The 16,347-nt window shown below is 35.7% G+C and overlaps 1 protein-coding gene across 2 annotated transcripts in view; it reads right to left on the minus strand.

Moving 5' to 3' along the window:
• Positions 1–9,847: 9,847 nt before the first annotated feature.
• Positions 9,848–16,347, minus strand: part of Slf1 (SMC5-SMC6 complex localization factor 1) — a 77,068-nt gene continuing 70,568 nt past the window's right edge. The window contains exons 18-21 of one of the 2 annotated variants that reach the window (XM_021208334.2): positions 15,779–15,909; positions 13,803–13,895; positions 13,241–13,423; positions 9,848–10,780 (exon numbers count right to left, since the gene is read on the minus strand). In XM_021208334.2, coding sequence (XP_021063993.1) covers positions 10,299–10,780; positions 13,241–13,423; positions 13,803–13,895; positions 15,779–15,909 — 889 coding nt within the window. In that variant the 3' untranslated portion in view covers positions 9,848–10,298. The remainder of the gene's footprint in view (positions 10,781–13,240; positions 13,424–13,802; positions 13,896–15,778; positions 15,910–16,347) is intronic. The other variant, XM_029543906.1, reaches the window with a different exon arrangement.

Consider the following 16,347-nt stretch of genomic DNA (forward strand, 5'->3'; position numbering starts at 1 on the left):
GGATCTGTGTCTATGTAGTGACGGACCATCATTTAGACTGGCAAAGCCTTCCCAGTGCAGTTGCTTTGGAGTCATCCAAGCTCTGTAAGGAAGCCTAATTGGTTCATCAGGCTGAACTTTGTTGGCTATTTTAGTTTGTTATTGAGATCATATATGAGGGAGTAGATGAGGTTTAATTTCTTCCTCAAGAATAATGAATTCTGCCATACCATTAACTGTGATAAATCAGACATCTATTTTGTAACATTTTGTTTACACACATGAACATTGAACATGCTGTTAATAGTTTATTTTGCTACTGTTTCAGACTCAAACTGAAAGGTTCTTGACAGGTGTGGTTAAGTGCTGAAATGAAGCAGTTAAAACTTTTTATCCAGAGACCACAGGAAGTTTCCACTTTGATTTCAAAATCCATAGAGATCCAATACCAAAACCAAAATATAGCAAGCCTCATTCAAAGGCTATCATTACATTTATAAACTTATTAAGTAAGCTTAAATGCTTACAACGCTTTTGTAATAGTGCTTTGGTTCTCAGCTTAAAAAACTAAAGGTATAAGGTGATTGGTAGTTTCAAAATGGCAGCTAGTATGATACCTGTAAAAAAGACTCAGCTATTATTAAATTAATGCATGTTCAAGTTTTGGGGTTCAGAATGTTGTTTTTGACAGATGTTCAGTCACAAGTCTAATTAAAGTATCTAGAGTCAGCCTTTTTAACGACTGTTCAATTGAATTAAAAACAGAGCTGTAGTCAAGTCTCTTTCATTTATAATTCTCTTTCAAAGGAAGATTGCTGTGACTCACTGACACAAACAAACCAAAACCCAGCAGCAAGCTCTTTTGTTGTGAAAATACTTTTACAGCTTATTTTCCACATTCACCCGATGGCAGCTTGTGTAGTGGCAGGTGCATCACAAGTTACTTCAGCTGAGTCTGAGGCTTCACACACCCCAAGACAATCTCCATGTTGGAACAAAACAAAACTACACAACAGCAAAAGGTGACAACCAAATATATAATTGGTCTCAAATGAATTTCAACTCCTTCATTTTCACAGCCTAATTTGCGAACAGTATTTAGAGGCAACAAGCCAGTAGGCCTTGCTTAGCTCTTGTCAATGAATAGGGTAGAGGGCTTCAGTTGAAGAACTATGCCAAAGACTCCTCAGTGCCTTCCTTGGTCTTATTTGAGGAAGGCTTGAGCATTGGCTGAAAGGAGGTTGAGACTGTTGCCCCATGGTAGACGTGTAGGGAGGGAATACAGGCTTAGTCTTGTGGTTAAAGGCTAGCTTCAAACCAGCTTCAAACAAGTTCAAGGGTTTCAGTTTGTCTGAGTTCAAGTGCTGACTTACTTGGAAGAAATGCTAAATTTGAAAAAGTATCCATAATTTCAACAATTTTTATTGTGTTCTGCATTATGGGAAGCACCTGAGACAGTCAACTGTTAGTTTTCAGAGACAGTTGAACCACAAAAAGCCAAGGGGAAGGACATGCCAATATATTTCCCAAGTAGATCTTTTCTACAGTGACTAGAAAAATGGAATCCTTGCAACTAAATTGCCACATATAATTAAATTCCACTCTGCCTTACACTGTAGTGATTCCTACAATTTTAAACCAAAAGAATGTGTGGCCTGTTCTAGATAAATTTTGCAAACTACAACTTCCTATTTCCTCTTATGCAAGGGAATGTTTGTGATTTTTGTCATTACTCTTGCATAATAGAAGTATCTAATCTCAATTTCTAATCAAATTTACAGAATGATCTGCTTTGCTTCTTATAGTTGTAGGATTCTGAAGCACACAGAATCTACTGGAAAGATCAAATGCCTTCACCCATTTAAAGAAGCACTTTCCCAAAGAACAGTTTACATGTCATTTTGTCTGATGTTCCTTGATAGTCAAAATTTCCCTACTGGATGTGGAAAAAAAAGGGGGGGGGCACTGTTTAGAGGTTGAGACTATTGTTCCATGGTAGACTACTTGTCTCAGAGGTGTCAGGCCCTAGGTTCAATTCATATACTCAGACAAGAAAACTCTTCAAAATAATAGGAAACAAACAAAACCCCCCAAACAAACAAAAACCCCCAAAACAAAACAAACCATCAGCAGTATATTTGTTTTGTTTTTGGTTACGGGTAGAAGTGAGCACAAATGATGGTGCACCCCAGAGGGTACTGACAAGGCAACCTTAGACTCCTCTCAGTAGACTGCTACGTTTATCTGCCTTCCGACTGTAAATAAGTTACATGGTGTTTTTCATTTTCAACCAATAATAAACAAATATCATTTAGTCTCAGTTTCCTCTTTTCTGTGTTAAATATGAAAGACACATCAGAAAGCCAAGCTAAGGCTACCGCTAAAGAGTAATGAGCAATCTTCAACTGAACTTTAGTGAGGATCTAGTCTAAGCAGCATTAAGACTGAAAGTATCAATGAGTTGAGTTGTCAGGCTCACTCAAAGAAATATACAGGGCAACTGAGCTACTTGAGATCTGCATCAGATGATATCAGTCATACCTTACTTTGAAGAAAAATGGCAAAATTTAAGTCTGTACTATATATATTAAAAGGAGGACATGCAAGTTTAAAATTAGCCTATTTTAAAATCAAGACAGATTCATGGGCCAGCAAGATTGCTCAGTGGGTAAAGAGACATCACTACCAAACCTGATGACCTGAGTTCAGTTCCCAGGACCCAAATATTGAAAGGATTCCCATGGATATGCCTCTAACATCCATGACATTCATGCTCCCCCCACCTCACCCTCAAAACATGCAAAGTAAATCAACGTAAAACAAAAAATACTCAATTAGGAACACTGCTTTAAAATAAGTGGGCTACTGGTACTGTATATTTCACAAAAAAAAAAATAGGTAAGTGAAAAAAATGTCAAATACACACAAAAATGTCACAGAATGAAAATGGTCAAGGCAAACAAAAAGCATTTAGAGAACTTTTGGTAAGGTTTTTGACGCACCCCTCCCTTTAACATCATTTCTCCCAATGACATCACCACATGAATTTATAAGAACTGAAGTGATGAGAAAATGAGACAATTTAAACAAATTTAAAAAAAAATATTTATTTTATGTATGTGAGTACACTGTCACTCTCTTCAGACACCCCAGAAGAGGGNATCAGACCCCATTACAGATGGTTGTGAGCCACCATGTGGTTGCTGGGAATTGAACGCAGGACCTCTGCAAGAGTAGTCAGTGCTCTTAACTGCTGAGTCATCATCTCTCCAGCCCTGACAATTCAAAATTTTAACTAAAACTTTTTTTTGCTTTAATTATAATAAGTTTCACTACTACATTTCCATAATAAATGTCTTTGTAGTTGAGACAATTTCTCTAACCTTGAAGAAAGGACTGACCACTAGTTAGAACAGACTATTTTTGTTGTTGTAGTAACTTTTTAAGTCATTCACTTTATGTCTGCTCACTGTCCCCTTCCTGGTAGGCCCCTTGCACAATCCTTTTCTACCTCCTTCTCCTCTGAGAGAGTGGGAGCACCCCTGGATATGCCCCCATTCTGGCACTTGAATCCTCTGAGAGTAGGTGCATCCTCTCCCACTGGCCAGACAAGGCAGCCCAGCTGGAAGAACATATCCCACGTACAGGCCACAGCTTTTTTGTTGTTGTTTTTCGAGACAGGGTTTCTCTGTACAGCCCTGGCTGTCCTGGAACTCACTTTGTAGACCAGGCTGGCCTCGAACTCAGAAATCTGCCTGCCTCTGCCTCCCGAGTGCTGGGATTAAAGGCGTGCGCCACCACGGTTCACCGCAGCTTTTAGTATAGCCCCTACTCCAGTTTTTCAGGATCCACATGAAGGCCAAGCTGCAAATCTATTACATTATGTGCTGGGAGCTGTACGTCCAGCTCGTGTATAGAATAGACTGCTTTTAATACTATCATTTTTTAACTGGCATTTTTATTCTTCACTTATTTTTATTGAATTTCAACGATAAGAACACTCTACAAAAACATCATCTAGACCCTCTTGAAGAAGAATTTTAATACATCAACATGACTACTCTGACTGGACTACAGACAGGCCTTTCTTTATTCTTAGGAGACAGAAGCAAGCAGATCTGAGATCAAGGCCAGCCTGGTACAGAGCAGGATACAGAAACAGAAAAGCTTGGGTCCTGGTGTGTTGGTATACTCCCTTAGCCCCAGTACTCAGAAGTTAGCTGAGAAGCAGTGGAGGAGTGAGTTCCTGCCAGTTGAATTGGTAGCAGTTCAGTTCGTGGAGGCAGAGGCAATCTTACTGGGACAGTTTTAGAGACAGGTTTCAGGTGAAGAATGAACAAGCCAGACAATCAGAAGGAGCTAGACGATTACAACAAATTGTCAGATTTAGTCTGAGGTCAAATAGTACAATTCAGTGCGAAACTGAGAGACACCAGATTGAATCAGTCAGCATGGAGAAGACATTGAGCCAGAATGGCTGAGTGGAACTAACCAGCCAGAGTTCAGAATACACTATAAAGGGCGAGCTTATTTAGCATTAAGCCTCCTGGATGAAAATTACATCTGGTAAACAGAAGTTACTTTTACACCCTCCCTTAGTTTAGCTTATTAAAACTGCTCAAAAAATGCCAAGGACATAGCTTCTCCATGATAAAAGACCTGTCTACACACTTTCTGTTTTCTTTGAGTAACTTCAATCAGTATATTCAACAACATTTAGAAAGTTTTCCTTTCTTCATCCCTTTAGCCAGGAAATTCAATTTCAGTTTTAAATTTTCCATTTTTTGGGGGGTGGGTGGGTTTCGAGACAGGGTTTCTCTGTATAGCCCAGGCTGTCCTGGAACTCACTCTGTAGACCAGGCTGGCCTCGAACTCTGAAATCCACCTGACTCTGCCTCTGGAGTGCTGGGATTAAAGGCATGTGCCACCACTCCTGGCTAAATTTTCCAATTTTTTAAGTGAAGTTTACATCTGAATTTTACCAAATTCTATAATCAGCAGTTTCATGACTGTCATAAAAGATAAACAATGCAAACCAGAAAAGTTCATTTTTAAGGGAAAGCCAGATACCCAACATAGATATACCCTCCAAGAAAACTAAATTCACCATGCATCCAGACTTAAACCACCCCTGACCTGATATTGACGTGTGAAGTTACTTGAGAGAAAACTAAGCTCTTTCACCACTTTAATAAGATTGATGATTTTCCCCTCAAAATGATTAGGAACAAAAGAATGGACAAACATTGGCCACTTGAGTTTGTCTACCAAGAAGAAATGATAGGATAATTGATGAAAATTCAAAGCTGGTCAGAAAGTGCTAAATATATTTTGAATTTCTACTTTTGAGAGAATTAAATCTTAGAGTTCAAAGTACTAATCCATTTCCTATCAATAATCACTACTTACCATGTTCACTTGCAATCTGATAATTTTGGAGAAAAGTGGTCAGATTTTTCAAGGAAAAAATATTTCAAAGGAGAAAATACTTCAATTATAATTGGAGTAAGTACAGATGCTTAAAAATGGTCCCTCCTTGAGGCTACACTTGTTAAGGGCAATATATTCCAATGTTCCATGTTATATATAAATAACATACACCTTTTATTATGGTTACTGAATAAATGATCACTAGTCACTCTGATAATACTTTGCTTTTTATTAATAAGCCAACACTTTCAAAACCCTGAAAGAGTTCACTGTATTTATCTCAAAGAGATATAAATATAGTTATATCTTCAACAGCAAAACTATCATTAAAAAATCATTCATATATAGGACTAAGGGTTGCACTCAGTTCAAGCCTTTAAAAACAAACTGATGTAAATTCATTTGTAATCAAAATTATATATAACTGCTCTAAAAGAACCTACAATGATTTCAAATATATACAATCATACACAAGCTTATAACATAAAAACCTTCCAAACAGACAATAATCTGAAGAAAGTTAATCACTTATATTTGTAAATCTCTAAGCTCTTAATCAAACAATTTCACCATTTTTCCCTAACAATTTATATAACATCACATCCTAATAAGCAAAAGTAATATATTTATATTGGTTGTATTCTCAAACTAGAATCAGGAGTTAAACGCATAACTCTATGTGTTCTGTAAGATCAGAATTTACTATAAGAGTAATTTTTAATGATTATTGATATTAAAACGTCTTATGAAACATTCCTCTAAAAGTCTTCCTTCAGTAGTATATCCGCTGTACTGACAGAACCAACTTAACTTTTTCTAAGTAATTTAGCACCTGATAATTCCTAACTCTATCAGAGAAGTAACAAAATATATCTCTCTTCTGCAATTCATTTTAACGTACAGGTTGGATTTTCTGATAACATAATCTGATTACATGTAACAATCAACCATTTCATGTCTAGTTCTCACACAAACTAGCACTTCCCAATAAGGCTGTAACTGACTCAATCCACATTTGATAGAAAAACAATTATCATTCTGAGTTTTTTTAGGGTCCATCTCAGTCTGAGACACAATTGGTGAGGAAGCTGCCTAATAAATGTTGGAGGCAGTAAGCTCCTTATGTTACTTACGAACACTCCTTCCTTCCAAGGAGCATCACTGACAGCTCTTACCTAGTTCACCACTGGCACAAGACTCTATGACCCATCAGTAATTTATTGTCACATAAAGGTATTCATTTTCCTATGACCCCATCAAGCAAAGCACGCATATTTTCTAGTATTTATGGAAGTATTCTAGCATTAATGTATTTATATTTGTCTAAGAATGAGCACCAAAACTTCAAAAGCCCATGTACTGCCTATTTATTCTAAAATAAATTGCCACAGTAATACTTATCGAATGATTATACTATCAAACTCAGTATTTCAATTTAAAAAGTAAGGTACAATTATTAAAAATTCCAGAAACATACAAAACTAATTTTCTTCCCACAGCATCTAAGAAAACACATCAGAATGTGTTTAATTCTAATTTACCTTCTCATATGGCAAGCTTTTTATCATTTGTTGTAGATAGCTCTTGGCAAGTACACTACTTGTTAGTTTTTCAAAAAATGTTGTATTCAAAACAGTATGTGCCATTGTTTTACATTAGAAGAACTAATTTTGTCTGGTCATTTGTAGTAAACTACAGAAAATATATACACAGAATACTTTATTCTGTATAAATTCTGAACTAAAATTAAGAACACAGAAACTTCACTAAGGTTTCTTCTAACAACTGCAATAAACTGCATTGAGGAAAGCCAAATCCTAACAACTCAGTAAGTTCTCTCTGATCTTTATTGATACTATGCATGGGCTCCGGTGTTCTTTTTCTCTTCAACAATCCCATGGAGCTGTGGTATCTACTCTGGAAGGTCAGGAGGAAGAAGGGCATAACTCAGCACTGTTTGCAGCTGCAAATTTGAAAAAAATCTATCACATGATCATCTCACTAGATGCTGAAAAAGCACTTGACAAAATACAACTTCATTTTAAAAGTATTTCAGAGATCCAGAATTCAAGGCCCATACCTAAACATAATAAAAGCAATATACAGCAAACCAACAGCCAGTATCAAATTAAATGAAGAGATACTTGAAGCAATCCCCCTAAGATCAGGGTCAAGACAAGCATGCCCACTCTCCCCATATCTATTCAATGCAGTACTCCAAGATCTAGCTAGAGCAGTAAGACAACAAAAGGATAGCGTGTGCCTACATATGTGAGATCAAATGGCTATTCCTTGTTGCTTTCTTTGCTCAAACCCCTCCTTCCACTTTTCCTCTTCCATGTCTTTTTTCTTTCTCTTGTCAGGGTCATCATGTAGTCTGGCTACAAACTCAGTCATTTCCCCAACTCAGCCTTCCCAGTGACAAGTCATGTTTCCTGATACTTTGGCAGCTTAAGTACATAACAAAAACAAGTTTCTATGCTATTTCTTAAAGTATATGTAAAATTTTATAGAAGAATATCAATTTTTATTGGAGTGGAGAAATTAAGGCAGTAAGTAATATTCTATTTGGATTACAATAAATCCAGTAACAAGATACTGAACATCTCTACCTTGTCGAAAGATCCATTTGTGAAACAAAGTGGAAGTATGCCTCTATAACAGATTGATTGCTGTTGGATCAGTAATTATATTATATAACATCTAAATAAAAGTTGTAATTTTTCCCCATGTGTAGAAGAATATAAATTACTACATAGTAAAGGAACTACAATATTGTAACTGGTTAATATTCACATTCTGTCTTTTAAGTTATAAACTATGAATTTATATAAAAAATTAGCTACTGTATCAAAATTGGTTTATATTAAAAAACCCAAACTACTACTCTGAAAATTCATACTGCACATTTGAACTTTAAAATTTCAAATGCCTCAGACGTATTATTCTACTGCCAACTTACTTGTAAATTTAAATTATAATAGTAAAACTTAGTATGTGGCAAAATGTCTTCACTGATAGATTGATTAAGGGACCAGAAACCTGCTTCATTCATGCTCTGCTAAAATACAACACATAACAGACCCGAACTGATAAACTGTATAGTTCATTTAGCATTTAAAAAGGACACATGCGCCACTATATTCACAGCAACCATATTTATAAAGAAGCTGGAAACAACCCAGATGTCCCTCAATAGAGGAATGGATACAGAAACTGTGGTAATTACACAATGGAGTACTACTCAGCTATTAAAAACAATGACTTCATGATTTTCAGACAAATGGATGGATCTAGAAAATACCATCCTGAGTGAGGTAACTCAAGTCACAAAAGACCACACATGGTATGTACTCATGGATAAGTGGGTATTAGGCAAAGAGCATGGAATACCCATGATACAACTCACAGACCACATGAAGCTCAAGAGGAAGGAAGAACAAAGAGTGGATGGATCAGTCCCACTTAGAGGGGGGAACAATATAATAAAGGTAAGTAGAGGGCAGGAGGGACCTGGAAAGAAGAAGGGAGAGGGGAAAAGTGGCAGCGGGGCAGATTCAAGTATGGGAGGGGATGGAGGAGATGGAACAGAGGGTCAGAAAATTAAAAAGAGGTATGTAGCAATGGGGGATGGGGAATTGGGGGTAGCAACCAGAAAGTCCCAGATGCCAGGAAAGCAAGAACCTCCCAGGACCCTACAGGGATGATATTAGCTGAAATATACCACAAAGGGCGGTGGGAAGAGAACCTGTTGAGACCATATCCAGAGATTAGGCATGGCCTCCAGTTTGAGGGATGGGGCCACACATCCATCTCCAAAATTTTAACCCAGAATTGCTCCTGTTTAAAGGAAATACAGGGACAAAGAGTGGAGCAGAGACTGAAGAAAAGGCCACCTAGAGACTGCCCCACCTTGGGATCCATCCCACATGAAGACACCAAACTGGGACACTATAGCTGATGCCAAGAAGTGCTTGCTGACAGGACCCCGATACAGCTGTCTCCTGCGAGGCTCTGCCAGGTCCTGACCAATACAGATGTGGATGCTTGCAGTCAACCATCAGACTGAGCACAGGGACCCCAATGGAGGAATTAGGGGAAGGACCTTATCTGGTATCAATGGGGAGGAGAGGCCGATGCCCTAATGTAGAGGAATGCTATGGCTAGAGTGGGTGGGTGGGGGAGCACCCTCATAGAAGCAGGGTAAGGGGGGATGGGATAGAGGGTTTGCAGAGGGGAAACCAGGAAAGGGCATAACATTTGAAATGTAAACAAATAAAATACCCAAATAAAAAATTTTTCAGTGTACATAATAGGCATTTAACTATATATACTCAAAGTGAACAAATTATAATATGATTTGTTTTTATCAGAGAAAGGGTGTGTGTGGGTGTGTGCTTTTTTCAAAAAAAAAAAAACAACTAAAGACTATAAAACATAATTTAAAGTCCTAGAAAGGTTTATTTTGGAAACTCAAAAAAGCAATAGCATCTTAAATATAAAGAACAAACAACTTTTACATGTATATAGTTGCACATTTGAATGAATATCCTTGCCATGATTTTCAGACCTATAGCACTCAGAGGAAAGGACATTTTGACTACAAAAAAATTTAAATTAATTTTCTCTATATATAATATAAATAAATATTTGAAGAACAAATTTGTTTTTTAAAAATTAGTGAAAGCATTTTATATTGAACAAAACTTCATTTTATTATTGTATCTTTCTGAGTTAAATCCTGAGCCCATATTTTAGATCTGAAGATGTTTTTTAAGTGCTATGAAAATTTGCTTTCAGTGAATAACTGAAATTAATATTTTTCCATAAGCTATACTAAGTGACAAAGCATGTTGCATGTTCAGAAATCTGACTCATACTTTCTGGCATCATGACACCTCCGTGATTGACTGACACATCATTTTCAGTGTCACCAATAAGGCCTCAGTATGCACTCCAGGACATACATTTAGATTCTCAGGCAGTTCTTTAAGAACACTTGGGAGCTTCTTTAATGTCTTTATATTCCTAGCATAAACATCCAGTAACCAGTCAGTATGTGCATTGCTGGGTTCTGTATCACTATTGCATGCCATAAGCAACTCATTTAGATGACCTAACCCTTTGAAAGCTAGGATAAATTCTGAGGACAAATCAAATATTGAACAAAAATTAATCAACATCCTACTAAGTAAAAATGAACCAAATTCAAGCTGTTGGTGGTAAAAATGTTTCTGTGTCTTAGCATGAAAGTTGTCCACTGTATCGTCTATATTTGTAATGGCAAATAGTTCTTCCTTGTCCTTAGGGGACAGCACATAATCCAAGGGCAACTCCCCCTTAGAGTTCCTCTGCTGTAAAAGTTCTGGGCCTGTGAAAAAGGAAATGTAAAATGTTAATAGTAAAACACTTTTATTGAGAGAGGTTAACTGCTATTTTCTTCCCCCACCCCAGTATAATAAAAGCCTTCCAGGATTCTGTTTATCATCATATTTGCTACTGATTAGCTGCCTATACATATTGTAATTGCCCATACAGACCAATAAAGGTGTGTTTACAAACTGAAAATTCTAGTCAACTGACTAATGAATTCTGCTAAAACACAGTCTATATGATAAGTGAAAACAGCTTTAAAAACCTTCCCTGCTGCCAATTAAGAACAAGAAATTCAGTACTCTCAGAAGAAATTAATAAAACACATTAATCAGAAGCTTAGAAAAAAAAAAGTTTCTTTTCCATTACTTACTAACCACCTGGCAATGTGAAAATTATAAAGACCCTTCACAGATACAGTACAATTTGTATTTTATACTTCTAATGTTTACTGTTCACAAAGGCAAGGGAGTCATAAAAACTTCAAAGTTAATTTTCTAAGGCAAACTCAATACTTGATCTATCAAACCAAAACCAAAACTAAACCAAAACTGAAAAAGCCTGCCTATAGTCAGAGTTAGTACTTGCAAAGTACTGAAATGCTCAGGACTCAAGTTCATCCTCTTCAGTATTAGAGGATGAAACAAGAAGTGAAAAGGAAGGGTCCATAACCAGGTATATAAATGCTCTTTACTCTCGTCAATCACAGCATGTAATCCTTTATGCAGCCACTCATAAAAATGTAAGCAGCAATATGAAAATATAGTAGGATACATTACAACATGTTGTACCATCAGAAAGAATAGATTACTAAGTGCTAAAACTCTCAATGATGACTATAACCACACATATAAAGGCTACATATGTATTTGTGGGGAAAAAAGAATTCCAAATGAAAGTTGTATTATCTATTATTCTGTTAACATCTTAAAGCAAAAGAAAAATATTTTAACTTTATTTCTGTTTGGAAAACATTACAAGTACCTCAAGTAAACAAAGTTTTAGCAATATATACTCCTGAAATTAGTGCTAGCAAGACTGAAAGTCTTGAAATGAAGAGATTATAAAGCTGCCATAGTGATAATGTCAAACCATATAAAGATTCAATCCCAGAATCTATTTAAGTCAACAAATAAACAACCTAATAAAAACAACAACAAAAACAACACAGATGTAATTTAGCCAATGCACCTTAACAAACCTAAGTACAAGTGAGTTTTCTCTCCTAGATCAGAGACTAACCCACATACGGCTCTGTTAGGTAAATTAGCACAGCTGATCTAATATTACACTATGCTAATCAGCTGGAATACATTAAAGAATACTTCTTATATCATTTGCATTATTTGATACAGAAATGAATATTGGCTTGCATGTCAGATTAAATCTTTGAGTACAAGAAAACAGAATACTTAATAGAAAAAAAACTGGGTTTATAAAACTAGTAGTATTTAAAAGAGAAGATAGAAGAACTAAAAATACATCAATTATGAAACAGTGTTTGTAAAACAGACACACGTAGGCCTTTAGGGGGCAGGAGAAGACTATAAATAACCAAGTCTCTCAAGCCATCACGCAATATATCTATGCTTTCTTAGATACTCATAGGAAAAAAGGACACATCGAGAATATGCCTTTTGTTTTGATGCAGAATGAAATGCGTTATTTACAGTATAAAACACATCAATTTCTAGGTTAAAATTAACACAAAACCAATAGATTCACACAAATGTTTATGTTTTTCATATTACAAGCTTTATCAGGGTTTCTTTTTTAAAAAACAAATTTTTGAATATTTTGAAGCAAAATTTTGTAATAGTTCAGATACAGAAATGTTACTAAAAGGGGAGTTGCTGAAGAGAAAAATGAATCAGAAAAAGCAGTAGAAGGTATGGAGCTTAAGTTATCCTCTTCATAAAAGCCTTGTACTATATTTAACACGACCTGAAAATCCAGCTTCAACTTTGTTGACGGTAAATATAAATGAAAATATCTTAGGCTATCTTTTCCCATACTCTATAAAGGAATGTCATATAAAGATAATATTAGCTTAGCTAGTTATATATATATACACCACATACATATGTAATAAAAAATGGAAAACCAAAGTAGTCACAAGAAGCACTGAATCCACTTATTAACACGCTTTCAGAAATTATCACTTCACAAAGATACCATATACATTAAGTTAAAGGAATATTTAAATCCAACATCTTCAACTGCAAAAATATACTTTCATACATAAATGTTAATAGGTTTTAACAGTATATATATTATAAAATGGTTCTTCCAACAACTAATTTAGGAGACTTTTTGCCTTTACTTTTTCATTATATTTTATATAAAATAAAAGCACCTTTTCTTACAGACTTTTAAATATAAAATGTTATCTGCCTCCGAGGAATTCATCAAAAACCTAGATAATTTACCAAAATCCATTTAATAGAAACACACTCACCCCCATGCTGTAGAAGCAGCTTGCCAATTTCTACATGTCCATTTGACAGTGCATCATGCAAAGGAGTCACCCCGTCCACTTGAGTGAGCAGATCTACCTCTGGACAACGTTGCAAAATTTCCTGGACACACTCCGTGTTGCCATAGTTGCAGGCTTCATGCAAAGGCGTCCAGCCAGCATTGTCTAAATTAGAAATTAAGGCAAGTTTTAAAACAGCAGAAGTACTGTTGGTTGCAAAGTATTGATATTCCACAAGTCCCCTCTATTAAAACAGCATTGGTGAAAATGAGCTCAGTGTAATCATGTTTCTACTTAAAAATGAAAATAAATAAAAAGAAATTTGAAACATTAATGTTGGAATATGACCAGAAAATTGCTTCTAAATTATTTTATATTATTAGCTCTAAATTATCACATAATGAATTATTTCAGTTTGGCTACTAACTATTTTAAAAATATTTTTGGTAAATTTAGCTAAATTATTTTTCTTAATATGATAAAACTATTTTGTATAACAAATGGTAAGATGCTGAATGAGAGCACAAAGACTTAGAGAACTTACCTTTAACATTGATGTCTATTCCTGGCAAAGAGAGAAGAATAATCAATTTCTCCACTTGGTTTTTTATGCAAACTCTATGCAGAGCTGTTTCTCCTGACATAAAAAATTAATAGATTATTCCAGAGAAGACAAGATATCAAATAAAGAAAATAACAAAGGCCATGAACTAGAAGGTCTGGACCCATGCCAGACTGGTTTAAACATCTCTTGAATTAAAAACAAGAAAAAGAAAAAGCGAGGTGGGGTGGGAAGAAGCCCAGCAACCCAGAGCTTCTGTTCTGTCAGCGATGCAGCAATGAATTCTCCTAGGAAAGCTTTAACACCGGCACTGTCTCCCCCAGGTCAGGGTTTAAAGCTTCAATCCTGCTAGAAAACCCCAGATGATCAGAGAACACCAAAAATACTTGGTTTGTAGCAATAAAAGTTTTAAAGTGCAACTGCCCTCTCTTAAATTTATTCATGAATCTACGCTAAAATGTATATAGCTCTTTCTTATACAGCATTTATAGCTTAATTCAAATGAATGTTCCTAGCTAAGCACGAGTGCCTCTACATACTCAAGTACAATTCAGAACTTCAAATCCATTAACAGATGGCTTGCTGCTTCTCAATAGGCTGTCTGGCTTGGCTACAGCCGCATGGAGGGAGAAATGTAAGAATCTTAATATAAATACCACACACACACACACACACACACACACACACACACACACACACACACACACACACAATGAAAAGAGTCCCTAAGTACCATTTAAAGCTGAACAACAGCAGCACATAGAATGGCACAGTTTTTGATGGAGGACTGCAATAAATTGCTGCTGGTCAAAATTCCCAACTACTCCTTGAACTAAGATTAATAAAATATAAGTCATAATTTGACATTAAGGAAAATGGCTAAATACTTACCAGTGACTACATAGGAAACAAAATGCATCATGGGCATTATTTGTTCCTGTTATACAAAATACTGGGTAGCACATTTTTATACTACTCAATTTTACAGATTATCTCTGCAACTTCTATTAAACATTTATTCTACATGCAAAGTTTTTCTCCATTTCTCAATTTTCTTTCTTTCCCAACTCCTGCTATTCAGCCTAAAGTCATTCATATTCATTTTACTTCTGAACAATAAAACGAAGAAAAGAGATACTGATCTTTGAAGTGAATATCTGAATTTTTATCTAATAGTCTTCATTTTTTGAGCTTCATGGGCTCCTAATATAAATGTCTATCTCATGGAACAATTATAAAAGCTTTGCTGTCACTGTTTTCATTAGCTAATCCATAGCATGAGTTAATACATATGATATAGTCTATAAACAGAATAACTTATAAACCTAGCAATTTAGTTTATCCAAGTAGAGCTTCCTTGTAGATAACATTTTCAGGTTATAAGAAATCTAAGTAAAAGGGGTGCGAGAGAAAATTATTACAGCACTACTCCTGTAATACAATCCATTAGGTACTTAGGCTGCTGTACAGTTAGAACCAAAAGCCAAACACATTTCTGTCTGGGCTCAGTGCCTAGAAGAAAGGAGCCCATATGCCTAACACAGCTACGTAACATAGCCTACTCCTCATTCTTTGTTCACAAAATGTCTATGACTGAAAAGAGATGAAGAATGAATTATACTTTCAAATCAGGAGACACTGATTCTAAGCAGTACAGGTTGATGTGGAACTGCAAAGTAAGGAGGGCAAGTCTGGGATGAGCTCAGGGCGCAACACTTAGCAGCTGGAAAGGCAGGCTGAGAAAGGGAGTAATGTTCTATTACATCAGCTACTAAATGACCACTTCTTTTGTAGACATAAGAGTTCAAGAAAATATCACATTATCCATTAAAGTATTTCCTGGACTTAGTTCAATATTTAAGTTTAAACATTCATTAGGGCAAATGTGTGAGATTTCCAAATACTGACTACAAGTATGGAAAGTACTTAATATAAGTAAATTCAGATACTTGGGGTACCTTTCAGATTGGTTTTATGAAAATTCATCTTTGTAACCAAAGATGGGCAATTCTCCTTGGAACATGACAATTCCTCTGACTTCTTTTTCAATTTTTTCAATGATGAGGAACATTTAGCACGGTTTAACTCTCTGAAAAGAAAGAAAACCAAGAAAAGCTTGTTTTTCAGTAAGTCATGCCAGCATACATAAGATAGTATTTTTCTTCCTTTAAAATGTATCCTGCTTTGAACTCATTCAATCATACTGCTTTCCAGCCTTTAGAGTGAAGTCAGCTACACGAGAACAAATTTTGATTCATTAATTTTTACTTTATTAGTCTATTATCTCCAACTGCTCAGTAAACAGGTACTGAGTGTAGAATACTAGGCAAGGAGGAAACCAAGTAAATCTGATTTTGTAGAGGAAAGAAAGCTGAAAGTTACATTAGAGTGCAGGCTTCCAGATTTCCTAATCAAGAAGTCTTTCATTTTGAGAAAGTATAGCATCTCATATGCATCTAAAACCTTATTTACACAACCTATAAAAAAAGTCGAACTTTCTGTTTGAGACAACATTTTTTTTTTTTTT

Source organism: Mus pahari, chromosome 11 (assembly GCF_900095145.1).
Source record: "Mus pahari chromosome 11, PAHARI_EIJ_v1.1, whole genome shotgun sequence".
NCBI lineage: Eukaryota > Metazoa > Chordata > Mammalia > Rodentia > Muridae > Mus > Mus pahari.